This window comes from Pelophylax lessonae (assembly GCF_965119305.1).
Source record: "Pelophylax lessonae genome assembly, chromosome: 2".
Taxonomy (NCBI): domain Eukaryota; kingdom Metazoa; phylum Chordata; class Amphibia; order Anura; family Ranidae; genus Pelophylax; species Pelophylax lessonae.
In genome coordinates, this window is record NC_138769.1 from 148,581,718 (window position 1) to 148,596,061 (window position 14,344).

The 14,344-nt window shown below is 40.8% G+C and overlaps 1 protein-coding gene across 1 annotated transcript in view; it reads left to right on the forward strand.

The window, feature by feature from the left end:
- COL26A1 (collagen type XXVI alpha 1 chain) overlaps positions 1–14,344 on the forward strand; it is a 580,192-nt gene that overhangs the window by 546,999 nt on the left and 18,849 nt on the right. Inside the window, exons 7-10 of the mRNA XM_082247729.1 lie at positions 725–823; positions 2,790–2,942; positions 9,179–9,271; positions 11,268–11,320. Of these exons, the coding sequence (XP_082103855.1) occupies positions 725–823; positions 2,790–2,942; positions 9,179–9,271; positions 11,268–11,320 (398 nt within the window). The remainder of the gene's footprint in view (positions 1–724; positions 824–2,789; positions 2,943–9,178; positions 9,272–11,267; positions 11,321–14,344) is intronic.

Below are 14,344 nucleotides of genomic sequence, written 5' to 3' on the forward strand. Positions count from 1 at the left end.
TTCCGTTTTTTAAACGGAAGAAAAAATAGGGTTCTGTTCCGTTCCAAAAAACGGAACAGAACTGAAAGGACGCAAATCGGAGGTCAGCGGATGGTCATCCGCTGACATCCGCAATCCCATTGACATGCATTATGTCCATATATCACCCGCAAATGGATGGGGTGATATACGGACATACGGAGCGCCCGTGTGAAAGGGGCCTTAGGGGTTTATTTACTAAAGCTGGAATGTGCAAAATCAGGCTCACTTCTGCATAGAGACCAATCAGCTTCCCGGTTTTATTGCCATATCTTATGTGAACAAGCTGAAGTTAAAAGCTGATTGGCTACCATGCACATGTGCACCAGATTCTGAGTGCTTCAGGGTCAGTAAATCAATCCCATTGTTCTGATGGCTTATAAATTAGACCAATTGGCTACTGATTTCTACAAGAGTTTATCCTTCCCTGTAATATATTGATGGATGTCTGAGCTTTTCACCAAACACTATGCCTATTATCACAACCTGATATCTAGCTTTAGCTTTTCTTGGCATTGCTTAATGGGAAAACAGCATACTAGGCTCATATGCATATACTTATAGAGCTTATTTATACATGAAATGCCTAATAAACCCCTTCCCCTCTTTCTCTATTGCTAATTTTTAAGATAACAGTCAATTCCAAAAAGGATCATTTTTATTACAAATTGATTACCTTTTTATGTTTTTGTATCCTAATTACCAGGCTTACCAGGAATGCCAGGACCACCTGGACCCATAGGTTTACCTGGGTCAAAAGGAGATCGTGGAGAATTGGGTGAAGCTGGACCAGCCGGTCCTCCAGGTATCAAGAAAAACAATTGTTTTTAGCTTTCCAAACCATGAACTGCATTTTGCTAAAAGATTCACTGTTTTGTTACATCTCTACCAAGTCAAATATAATGGCATTAATATTTTAGGAGGGATAAAAAATGTTATGCAATATAGAATATCTCTACAATTAATGTATTTAGAGTCATGTTGTCAATGTGTCAGAATTGTGATAACCACTCCATATATAAATCAATAATAATATAAATCACTATGATATCCACTCAAGTGAATAAGATATAAATATAAATAAAATGTACATGAAAACGTATATAAAAAAGTCCACTGTGAAATCCACTCTGGTGAGTGAATTAAATACAAAAGTGCTCTGTGCTTCTCCTTCACCAGTGTGTCAAGCCTCTCACCTCACATTCCAACCCCTGTTTCCATTGGGTCAGAATCAGCTGTTCCCTCCTGGGGATAATAACAATGTGGCCAGTATCCCGACCACTGTTTCCGTCAGGTTGAAATCGGCTGTTCCCCCCTGGGGATAATAGCAGTATCCCGACCACTGTTTCCATCAGGTTGAAATCGGCTGTTCCCCCCTGGGGATAATAGCAGTATTGGAGGTGTAGTGATGACACTAGGCTGACTCCTCAAGAGCTCAATCAATATCCACCAAAATGCCTGTTAGCCTAAACAAAGTGCTTCCTCCACTGTGATCTTTACCATCTTCAGGCTTCCTTAAGGAGCACTTGAGGAGTCAGTCTAGTGTCATCACTACACCTGCCATACCACTATTATCCCCAGGGGGGGAACAGCCGATTTCAACCTGACGGGAACAGAGGTCAGGATTTGAGGCATCTCTGTGGAGATTGACCGAGTACATGAGGAGCCTAATATACTGGCCACATTGTTATTATCCCCAGGTGAAAGGCTTGACACACTGGTGAAGGAGAAGCACGGAGCACTTTTGTATTTAATTCATTCACCGGAGTGGATTTCACATTGGACTTTTCTACATACTTTTTCATGTACATTTTATTTATATTTATAGCTTATTCACTTGAGTGGATATCCTAGTGATTTATATTATTATTGATTTATATATAATGAGTGGTTATCACATTGATTTAAATATTTTTTAAACTAATTTATTTTGGCGCTACACTTATTTTGGTATATACATTTTTTTATGTGGAGTGATTACACATTTAGTGATTGGGGCCGGACTATTTATATATTTGGTATTATATTTTTAGTTTTTTTCACTTCATTAACAATTTGCGCTGATTGTATTCACTTGAGATAATGTGTCAAAATTGTTACTTGTACCACATCCCTAATAACTTAAGCTACCAAGCTTAAAAAATTTGTAATCAGGGTGTTGCCCTGTGGGATTTTTAAGGTACGCAGGTGATTGAGTCAATCTATATTGCTATTAAAAAAATGTAATTTTAATCAATTACCCTTGTGCCTTAAAATCCCACAGGGCAACACCCTGATTGTGTATTTATCTTTTTTTATGTTATGAAATCTACATTTATATGGATGCCAAGATCAATATGTGGAAATTATATTCCCCCTATCCTATTGATCTTTAGGAATCTAACAGCATAGTTATTTGAAGACTTACATATGGAATTTATATTATTATATCACAATATTAAATGAACTCTTTCAGTTGAAACATCAGTTGAAACATCATTATATGTTGTATAAATTAATTTTGTGCTCATTCTTCCGCATATCGTAAACATCAGGACATCTATAGCATTCATTTTTTTTCTGATATATTGGGTAATACATCTGCTTGTTAACAAAGCTTTTTGTATAAATTCTCCAACTAATGCATGTGTCACTTAATAGCATCAACATATTGCTGTTTAATGGTGTAATTATAAAAAATGTTATCATAATTAACATAAATTCAAACATGTAAATAATTGAATATATTGTATGTGTGTATGTGTATATTTATATGGATTGTCTAATTATAGGACCTATAGGACCTCCAGGTCCAAGAGGAGCTCCTGGAACAACTGGAATTCCAGGACCACCTGGGCCTCCAGGGCCCCCTGGACCACCCACCATACCAGTCTCGTTTCCAGAGGGTGTTTTATATTCTTTACAGCCTAATACAGACAAAGAAAGTAAGTATGTATGACCTTCACCTATTGGCAATTACTAGGAGTGAACTGCTTGGTAGCATAATTTCTTGTTCTGAAGCAGAAAACCCATTCTGCCAAAACCATATATAAAATTGAACTGTACTATCAATATACTAGTAATAGCAGAAACAAGCCATGTGTGTATATGTTTGTTCCAGCTATTTAATAAAAAAATAGTTGTCGCGTACCTTGTGGCAGAGCCTGACGTGTAGAGGGAGACATGTCATACAGCCACGGCTCAAGGACCACTGATGTTGCGAGAGTGGATGTCAGAGTTTGGTGAGATATGAGTGCCTATAAGATCTTCCGTTGGTCATAGAGGTGCATGGCAGGTGTGTCACCAGAGTTGAACTGGATAGCTAAAACGGTGGATGGCGGCAGGAACAGCAGACCCCAGGCTGGGTAGGCAGCGGCTGGTAGTAGGTGCAACAAGACTGGCAGCACATAGCAGATTGAGCACCAGCATAAACAGGCACAATGCAGAGCAGAACAGATGGCTAACTGAATGCAGGGTTAGACAAGCCAGGTCAGCAACAGATGGTCAGATTTAGGCATAGACAGCAGGTAGAGAATGGTCTGCATGGAGGCAGAGGTTGGCAACATGAGATCAGGCAGATGTGCAAGAGGGAAACAAAGTCTTAGAGGCAAGCCAAGGTCAGGACAGGTAAAGTTCAAGCGTGGTCAGGATAAGCCGGGTCAATCATGGAGGCAAATACAGGAAACAGGAACAGAACATGGGTAACAACTGCAGATCAGACAGCAACCTCCTAGTGCATCTGATGCACTTAAATAAGGCATTTTGGTGCCAGTGGCGAATGCATGCTCCCCTGTGCACCACAAGACAGGCACCCACAGGACCGTGTGTCAGGAACGCTCCCTGTGCACACTGAAGTGCTGTTATGAATCTGCCACCTAAGGGTTAACCTAGTGCAGACTAATTTAATTAAAGCGGAGTTCCACCCTGGGAATACTTTTTTTAATAAAAATACCCCCGGGACAGTCAGGGCTAGTACATTCCACAATGGCTAGCCTCTGATCTGTCCCGGGTTGCACTTACCTTGGAGAAATACTTACCTTGAAAAAGTATTGTCCAGCACTGCCATCTCAGGTGTGGGCAGCTTGAAGCCAGCGCGATCCTCTTCTGCGTCCTCTTCCGTCTTCTTCGGTCCCACGATGCACTGCACCGGCCCGCCGTCACTTCCAGTGCGCGCGCGTCATCCCTCCACAGCTTCTGGGCATCCTGTTCACCTACTGGCAGGGCAACCCCGAGGACCGCGACCAGGTGCTATACACGCAGCAAAATCCATCCTCACCATCAGAGACTTTGGTGAAGACCGGTTGACACTTAGATTACGCATCTCTGGTTAGCCTGCATCTACTGCCTGGGTGACTTGTCTGTGCTCCATCCCTCCGTGAGCTAGAGGCTACCACATCAGGCTCGCCTCCAGAGTCCTGACACCATGCCGGCACATATGAGTGCACCTCAGAACTTCAACTGTACTAATGCCAGTGCGTCCCTGACAAAATTTCCTAAAAACCATACTTTTCTAATTAAAGGGCCCAGAGGATATGTTCACAAAAATAGAGCACTTATACAATATATAATCATGCTTGCATTGCAATGCTGCAAAGCAAAGTTTTTATTCGGTGTACCACTGTGTATAAGTATATCACTATTAGCAATACCTGAGTGACATTTGTAGAATGAACAGTATCTAAATGTGCCACCCACCTGCACTACCAAGATCTAGTTAAGTCACTGTCTTCTCCAAAATGTCAACTGGAACATATAGGGGTTGATTTACTAAATCTGGAGAGTGAAAAATCCGGTGCAGCTGTGCATGGTAGCCAATCAGATTCTAACTTCAGCTTGTTCCATTAAGCTTTGAAAAAAAAAAAAAAAAACCTGGAAGCTGATTGGTTTCTATCCAAAGCTGGGCCAGATTTAGCACTTTCCAGTTTAAGTAAATGAACATCATAACGTCATAAAACTGTTCTCTGATTCTTTCTTTAGTAAATGTCACTGGTAGCAGTATAAGTAAATATATTCTCATACAAGGCAGTTCTTTACAGAAATCCTGAAGCCTTTAGTGTCCCACCTATAATTTAAAACAATATACTATAATAGTTAAAGTGATTTTAAAGTCTTGTTTTTTTTAATTAAAAAAGACATGTTATACTTCTCTCTGTGCAGTTGGTTTTGCACAAGGCAGCCTGGATCCTCCTCTTCCCGGGTCCCTGGCTGGAGCTCCTGGCCCCTCCCTCCTGTTGAGTGTCCCCACAGCAAGCAGCTTGCTATGGGGACACCCGAGCCAAGCTGCAGCTCTGTATATTCATTCAGACCTGGAACCGCAGTTCAGCTCCACCCCCTCTTTATCCGCATTGGCTGAATTTGAGAGCAGCGGGAGTCAAAAGTGCCGCTGCTGTGTCTCAGCCAATCAGGAGGGAGAGTCCAGGATGGCTAAGGCATTCTTAGACATCGCTGGATCAAGATGGGCTCAGGTAAGTATTAGGATGGCTGAGGGGGGCTACTGCACACAGAAGGTTTTTTATCCTAATGCATACAATGCATAAAAAATTTGAATACCTTCTGCCTTTCAACCACTTTAGGCATAGTTCTTCTAGACCTACACTTTACGCTTATTCAATGCTAATACTTATGTCATAACAGAGCTCTAATATTTTCCCAAGCATGCTAGTTACTCTTACAATTAGTTTTTAAAGTAGTGGTGAAATATTTGTTCTTATAGTGTGCATGGCATTTTGTCTTTCCCCTGACCTACCCATGTACTTAAGGCAAATTATTTCAATATCCGCAAACAGCAGCAGGAGTAGTGGTAATACCTAATAGGGAATATATTTTTTCTTAACATTGTTTCCTTCCAAGTTTACTACTGAATTATTTATTTCTTATATACGCAAAGGAGGCTTGAATATGACAAGCTAGGAGATAAATGTTGATTGCACAATTTTTTTTTTACATTGTTGACTGTTATATATCTTTGAGATACGCCAGAGTATTAGCTACCATCGGTTGCAGGAAATAATCAATATCGTTATCCACTCTGGATGTGACGGATTCAATACCACTAACTATAAGGCGGCCTGGTGCTTGAACTAACAGTTTGTGAATTTTAGGGAGATTATTACTAAATTACTGGAATCCTGGGCGGAGTGGGGAATCAAGAAAGATCTCTCCTTCTTAATTAGAGTTCCGTCCTTGAAGCTTTCCTTCAGTATACGTTCCAGTGCTATTTTATAGGAAAACGTGGGATCTTTGTTCAGAATTTTATACGTATGTCTATTCGATAATAATTTGTTCATTTCCTGCTGATAATCTGATTTTTCCAATAACACTATTCAGCCCCCCTTGTCAGTAGAGCGTATTACCAGATTCTTCTTATCGCAAAGAGTACGCACACATTCTTTAACCTGTGTATCCGATCTATTTTTTATTTCAAAGACCTCTAAATCCCTTAACACAAGGTCTTTGAAGACTGCTAGATTTGGGTTCAGAGTGCCAGGGGTGTTAAATGTAGAAGCATTAGATAATCCCATATGTCTCATACCCTCCATATTACTGGATATTAGTTGTAGTAAATTTGGTTTACCTTTGAAGGAATTTTGATATATTATTGGCCTAAACACTTCATTTGGAGTTCTGTCTCTCAGCGAGTAGATAGGAGCTGGATTCTGGGAAAACGGCTACCACATCTAACTGACTAGATCATGGCAACATGGTGAGACGACTTATGGAGTTTTGGCTGAGGTACTGCTACCTCTAGTGGCTGAAACTAAAATTTATACAAGGAAGTGATGAGAGCACCGCTATCCCCACTGCCTCATGGAAGATGTCTGTTACGATGAAACGTACGTCAGGCAAGGCACGGAAATAGTGGTGACGTAAGCACGCCCGCTTAGGGTGTAGGACGAATGTGTGTTTCCAAAGCTTGTTTTTATCTTGGCTGCTGTAAGTAGAACCTTTTGGTAATTTTTTTAAATGGAACTAGATGTTGCGCAATGAGTTTTCCTTTCTTCTCATTGGTATGGTAAACATCCGCTCTGAGATTCCTACAGTACCTTTAACCCATTATTGTCATCTAAGAGGCAGCTGGAAAAGCTGAGGCAGCCCACACCTGTAGTGAGAGGTGAAGCCCACTAAAGAGAATACTGTCATTTATAAGTTTAATGTTCTGGTAAGACCGTAAGAGGCTAAGCCTGTTTGAATTCTCAGAGGGAGCACCAGGTGTTCATGGCACAAAAGGATCAGAGGATTACTTTTTTTGCAAAGTTGAACAATGCCATTTGCAATAGGTGTAGGCCATTTATGCACATTGTGAAGCCTGAATGGAAAACTCCTAGGAGTTCCTAGTTTCCTAAGCAGTTCATCAGTAGCACTGCTTATGCTTCCCTATTACATTGTCAGTATGACTGCTGTGAACCCTGCCTTTTTATACTGAAGTGCTGGCACATTTCAATTTCTCTTGTTCCATGTGTTTATTGGGGTAGGAACAAGGTACACGATACTGGAAACATTACATCAAAATATAACAGTCTTCAGTAAAGTATGAAAGCAGCCATTGGGGTACACTGGAATGATGTTCATAGAATGTAGTTCTCAGGTGCAAGGCATGGAAGAATAAAAAAGATAACATCTCAAAGATATAGGATGGGCCACATGAGACTGGTATACAAATAACAAATAGTAAAACTGACTTGTAGGAGTGTTACGGTAGAGGAAATTCAAATATTACAGTAGCATGCCTGTGCAGACACAATTACATTTCTAAAGAATCTTTATTATATTAACAGTTATCATTCTGTAATGTAAATACTTGTATCAAAAACATGTTCATAAATATACAACATTTGTAGCATTGTATATTTCGGAACATGTTTTTGATACCTGTATTTCAGTGGTTAGTAGAAACCCTACCAATTTACCACAATAGAAGTGAAAATTTAAGAAATATACTGACCCCAGTTTTTTCATTTAGTGAAAATAATAAAGCTCTACAAAGACAAACACTAAACACCTAATTATTTTACTAATGCAACACTCATGGTTTTCAATGTATTCTGTGAATGAATAAAAGAAAGAACTGAACAATCCAAGCTCTTCCTTTATTAAAAAAGTGTCCCTCTTAATACCAGTCATCGTATCATGTGTGCTAGGTTGGTATCTTTAGTGGATTTTGTAAAATAAAAAAGTATAACAAGAGGTGCTATAGTGGATGGCCTGAAAGAAATCAAAAGCCTTCTACTAAACCAAACGGAAACATAGTAGTGCAGTCATATAAAACTGCAGCTATGTGAATTTTAAGAATAGCGATGGAAGCATGCAATGGATTCCTTTATGTCCTTGTGGCCAACTGTATATCTAGAACCATTGATTTACAGCGCAAGCTATTCTAGCAGCAAAAAGCCAATAGAGCAGATTGTTGGCTGCAAAATCTATACAAAGTGAAGAAATTGCAGCATTGCAACTTAACTGATATCCTATATTAAATTCAGTATATGTGAGGAGTTTTTTTTAAGTTTTAGTTGAACTTGTCTTGGAATATGCTTAGGTCCAATGATGAATGATCAATAAACTAAAGCATTCAATCAACAATTGCTGAGCTCATGTATAAACTGTCTATAGACTTTATATAGTGAATAAAATGACCATGTTTTAAGAAGTAGAACACTTGGAAGTGCACAGCAGTCAGGGACAATTCTCCTGTACTCCATGTTTCTTTTTGCACCTTGTAGTCCAAAACTGGGACAGCGAAGCCACAAACAACCTTACAAAACTTCATCCCAAAGCTCTCAGTGAATTCCACAGGTCACTTTTTAAACATCTCCCTTTCAGGGTCTTCAAATTAGATTACATAATCAAAATAGAGATCATTTGGAGGCATGTAAACCTAGAAATTTGGCTTTGTTTTATAACACCTTGATTCCCCTTGAATAAATAAGGCTGATGATAATTACAAAAAGTAAGCCTATAATAGGCAATTTAGGGTATAATTTATATCTGTAAATTGAGATAATACAGCCACTCCAATAAATATACAAAATACAAATACTCATTCAAAATTAATTTTATTTAATTTAATTTTCTAAATACTAAAATGTATTTACAAAGATCATGTGCCTTTAGGGTGTTTAGACTATATAGCTTAATTTTTGTCTCATGTCAAATTTCTAATGTCTTTTCATATATTATCTTGTAGATGGAGATTCACATATAGTATCGACCATCACAGACACAATAATGTCTGGACTTCCAGGACCTAGTGGACCACCAGGCCCCATTGGACCACCTGGTATTGGAGATACTAGTCTTTGCATGATTTGTATTGGAAGATTGTATGTTACATATGCATGACTTGTGAGCATGAATGATACTGTAAAATAGGCATAATGTATGTGGGAAGTGGTTGATAACTTAATTGAGAAGTGGTTGACAACAAGGAATATAGCTTTCCCGCACAATAAAAAATGTAGATACAAGTTTTTGAGGTTGTTACAATGCATGAAAACATTTGCGTAATGTTATACTGTTTCACATGTGTATAGCAGCATGTTATTGAACTGCTCTGAACAGCGTCTGTACACAGTTCTACTAATTTAATTTATTACAATTCCTTAAACAAGAAAAACATGTAAACACAAAAGTGACAATTTACACAGCACTTTACACGCTGTACATTCACATACAGTGGATATAAAATGGTTATAATGTCAGGTTTCTGTGATATAAAAAAAACAAGACAAAGATAAATAATATCAGAACTTTTTCCACCTTTATTGTGACCTATAAACTGTACAACTCAGTTGAACAACAACCTGAAATCTTTTAGATGGAGAGAAGTAAAAATTAAAAAATAAAATAATATGGCTGCATAACTGTGCACACCCTTAAACTAATACTTTGTTGAAGCACCTTTTGATTTTATTACAGCACTCTTTTTGGGTATGAGTCTCTGCGAATGGCACATTTTAACTTGGGAATATTTGCCCACTCTTCTTTGCAAAAAGACTCCAAATCTGTCAGATTGCGAGGGCATGTCCTGTGCACAGCACTCTTCAGATCACCCCACAGATTTTCAATTGGATTCAGGTCTGGGCTCTGGCTGGGCCATTCCAAAACTGTTATCTTTCTTTGGTGAAGCCATTCCTTTGTTGATTTGGATGTATGCTTTTCGTCGTTGTTCAGCTTTCTAGCAGAAGACCGAAGGTTTTGTGCAAATATTGACTGGTATTTGGAATTGTTCATAATTCCCTCTACCTTAACTAAGGCCCCTTTTCAGCTGAAGAAAAACAGCCCCAAAGCATGATGCTGCCACCACCATGCTTCACTGTGGGTATGGCGTTCTTTTGGTGATCTGCAGTGTTGTTTTTGTGCCAAACATATCTTTTGGAATTATGGACAAAAAGTTCATCCTTGGTTTCATCAGACCATAACACATTTTCCCACATGCTTTTGGGATACTTCAGATGAGTTTTTGCAAAATTTAGCTGGGCTTAGATGTTTTTCTTTGTAAGAAAAGGCTTTCGTCTTGCCACTCTACCTCAAAGCCCAGGCAAATGAAGAATACGGGAGATTGTTATCACATGTACCACAGCCAGTACTTGCCAGATATTCCTGCAGCTCCTTTAATGTTGCTGTAGACCTCTTGGCAGCCTAACACCCACCCCCTAAAAGTTTTTTAAGTTTGTTTTTAATTGAGTTGTACTGTTTTAGGTCACATTAAAGGTGGAAAAAGTTCTGAAGTGTTTTATCTTTGTCTCATTTTTTTACATCATAGAAACCTGACAATTTAACAGGGGTGTGTGGACTTTTTATATCCACTGTAAGACATTGCCCTCAGGGAACTTACAATCTAAGGTCCTTATCTCACATGCATACATAAATACATACATATATACTGTACATACACACACACACTGGGGCCAATTTGGATAGGAACCAATTACCCTACCAACATGTCTTTGGAGTTAAAGACAGAAGAAGTGGATGACCACACACTCCTGAGTAAGAGATCCAGAGACTTTATTTATAACAATCCAGGAATAAAAATTTGTCTTTGGAGTGTGGGAGGAAACCACAGTATCGGAAGGAAGTGCATGCAAGCACAGGGAGAATATGCAAATGCCTTGTAGATATCATTATCTATCAAATTACAGGAATTAATACTTGCATGTAATAAAACAACTTTTTATGTCGGTAACTTATGTTTTTTTCTCAACCTTTAAAGATGTATAATGCAGTAAAAAAAAGATGATTACATTCTAATAATTTGTGATATTCTGATTTAGGAATTCCAGGACCTAGAGGACCAGCTGGGCCAATGGGTATTCCTGGACCTCAGGTAATTGTATATACAAAAAGATTGGGAACATTCTACGCTCTATAAAGAGGAGCTCAAGGCTCCGTCAGGAAAAAATTAAAAGTCAGCAGCTACAAATACTGTGGCTGCTGACTTTTTATACTAGGACACATACCTTTTCGCAAATCAAGCTGTGTCTTCACCTGAGCCAATTTTTTAATCGGCTCTCAGTTGCTGCCGCTGCCAATTCAGGTAAGGGAAACCAGTTCCTTCATAGCCGGTTCCTTACAGCACAGCTGCGCTTTGTGATTGGCCTGGCGAAGTGGGGAGGAGAAGGGGGTCTAGATGACCTTGCCACAGCAAAGTCATATGGAAGTGGGATCGGGTACCTGTCAAAACCAGGTACCCGCTCCCCCTGAAAGGCGCCAAATGTGGCAGTGGATGGGAGGAGGAGGCACTCAACTGTGCAATCAATAAAATATTTAAATTCATATAGCATTAAAAAGAGAAAAATTTATATAAATATAAAACAGTTTTCTCTTTCATTCATCGATGGACACAGCATTCCATAAATCATAACTAGGGGTTATATTGCCTCCTCCAGGAGAAGGACTAGGCAGAACAAAAAACACCTGGCTATGCCCACGGGCTGTCCTCAGGGGGTATATACCCCCCTCCCCCCTCTGCTCTAGGTAATCAGTTTTAATCTGTCTAGTCAGGAGTAAGGATCTAGGCTCCCGGCTGGCTTCCTTACATCTTTTTTGTTTTTTTCTCTCGGGAGATCTACGATCAACTGCCAGGCTGGGCGATGGGCTGGATAATCTAGATCCAATGGTTCCCCCAACCCAGCCAGCGAGTGCGTGCAGACCGCAGCTATACGCTAGGTCAGCCACGACATAGCCTCCTGGACAGAGGCTGGCCCAGGAGGTAAACTTCTCACAAGGTTGCATACGTCCGGGCGTGGGTCTGAGTTGCAGCGGTCCCTTGGCCGTCAGCTCCCCTACTTCGGTGATGAGGATTCCGTCTAAAGCGTTACCCACACAATGGAAGGATAAGTACAGTCCCCCCTCTCTACTTTAGCGTTTTTTTTAGGTGGACGCGGGTAACCTTAAGGGACAGTCGGACCTGCCTGCAGGTTCCCTTCTCCCATCCTTAAATCCCTCAGTGAGCTGGGCTTCCCCCACTCTCTTTCCCCCCTGTCTGGACCTGGAGTCTGGTGGGGGTCCCAGAGCAAAGGATGCAGCGGAGACCCCTGGGGTCTCCCCCGCTATCCCCACTCTGTAAGGGTCCTTGGATAGTGTATGTCCTGCCCTGGTAGTCTGGTAGTCTCAGTTAGGGTTACTACCTCATCCCTTTAAATCAGGACACATATTAATTACACAGGTTCTGTGGCTGATTAAGGTGGTAATTAAACTCAGTGCCTTAAGTGCATTATATTAGCATCAGAACCTGTGTAATTAATATGTGTCCTGAATTAAAGGGATGAGGTAATTCACCAGCTGCTGTCACAAAGATAGTTCTCTCTCCCATTTTGCATACAGGCTCTGATGGTATCCAGTCCACCTTCAAGACAGTTCTGTTTGAACAGTCCTACATGCAGCTCCTTTAGCAGGTTCAGATCCACAGGAGGATACCGAGGTTTGTGGTGAGATCACGGGATCCTCTGGCAGACTCCACAGGCGTCCAAGGGCCACGGTAAGGCCAGTATCATCCTTGGCTCCGGCTTCTTTTGCAATTTCTGCGAGGAATCAAGGGTGAGTATCTTCCAATCAGTCTGGTGGCCATAAACGTCCCTTGGAGGCTTCCTCTCAGAGAAGAGAAGTTGTCCAATTTGGTGATCTACCATCCTGCTTTACAGTCGCTGGTTTTAATGGCTTAACTAATGAAAGTCAGGTAGTGAGGGATAGAGGTCTGTCTGGATCAGTGATCCCTACTATAGTGAAAGCGAGGAAGTTGTCTTCCTGCAAGATATACCATCGTATGTGGAAAGCCTACATTTCTTTGTGTGAGTCGATTGGCGCTCATCCTTGATCCTTTTCTGTGGCTCGGATCTTAACCTTTTTTCAACAGGGCGTTGATCAGAAGTTGGCCTTGAGTACCATCAAGGGCCAGGTGTATGCCCTGGCATTCTTCATTCAGCGACCCCTAGCAACGCACTCTTTAGTTTGTACCTTCATTCAGGGGGTTCGACATGTGGCTCCACCTGTACGGTCTCTTTTACCGCTATGGGATTTAAATGTAATATTTTCAGTTCTCCAGAAACCTCTATTTGGGAATATTCGGGAGATTCCCTTGCCTACGTTATCCCAGAAGGTGACATTCTTGGTGGCCATTACCTCGGCCCACAGGGTATCGGAATTAGTGGCATTATGCCGCAGTCCCTATTAGGTGGTCCATAGGGATAAAGTGGTTCTTCGTCCGTGTCCCTCATTCCTGCCCAAAGTTGTCTCTGACTTCCATTTGAATGAGGACATTGTGTTGCCTTCCTTGTGTCCTAAGCTGGCTCATCTCAGGGAATTTGTTTGCATACCTTGGATATGGCTCATGTGATTCCGGTGTATCTGGCAGCTACTGAGTCCTTTCGGACACCAGACTTGCTTTTTGTGGCTACGGACAGAGCAAAGAAAGGGCTGGCAGCTTCTTCGGCTACCATCTCCAGATGGATCAGGCAGACGGTGACTCAGGCCTATTCCATTAAAGGTCAGGTTCCAGCTTTCCCTGTTACAGTGCATTCACAGATGCACAGAGTTTTTCTTAGGCCTTCCGTCATTAGGCACAAATATCGCAAGTTTGCAAGGCCGCCATTTGGTCGTCTGTGCATACCTTCACAAAAATCTATAAGGTACTGTAGATACTTTGGCATCTGCAGATGCTTCTTTTGGCCACAAAGTTTTGCAGGCTGCGTTTTAAAAGGGATTGTTCCCTCTTATGGGTGTTTTCCTTTAAACCTTTTTTTTTCAGATGGGGCTCCTGTGACCCGATAAAGGCTCCTGTGTCCTGGCTAAGGGCTCTTATGTTTAGCCTTGGGTCATTTTCCCCACCCCTCATTTTTCTTTTGGCACTTAT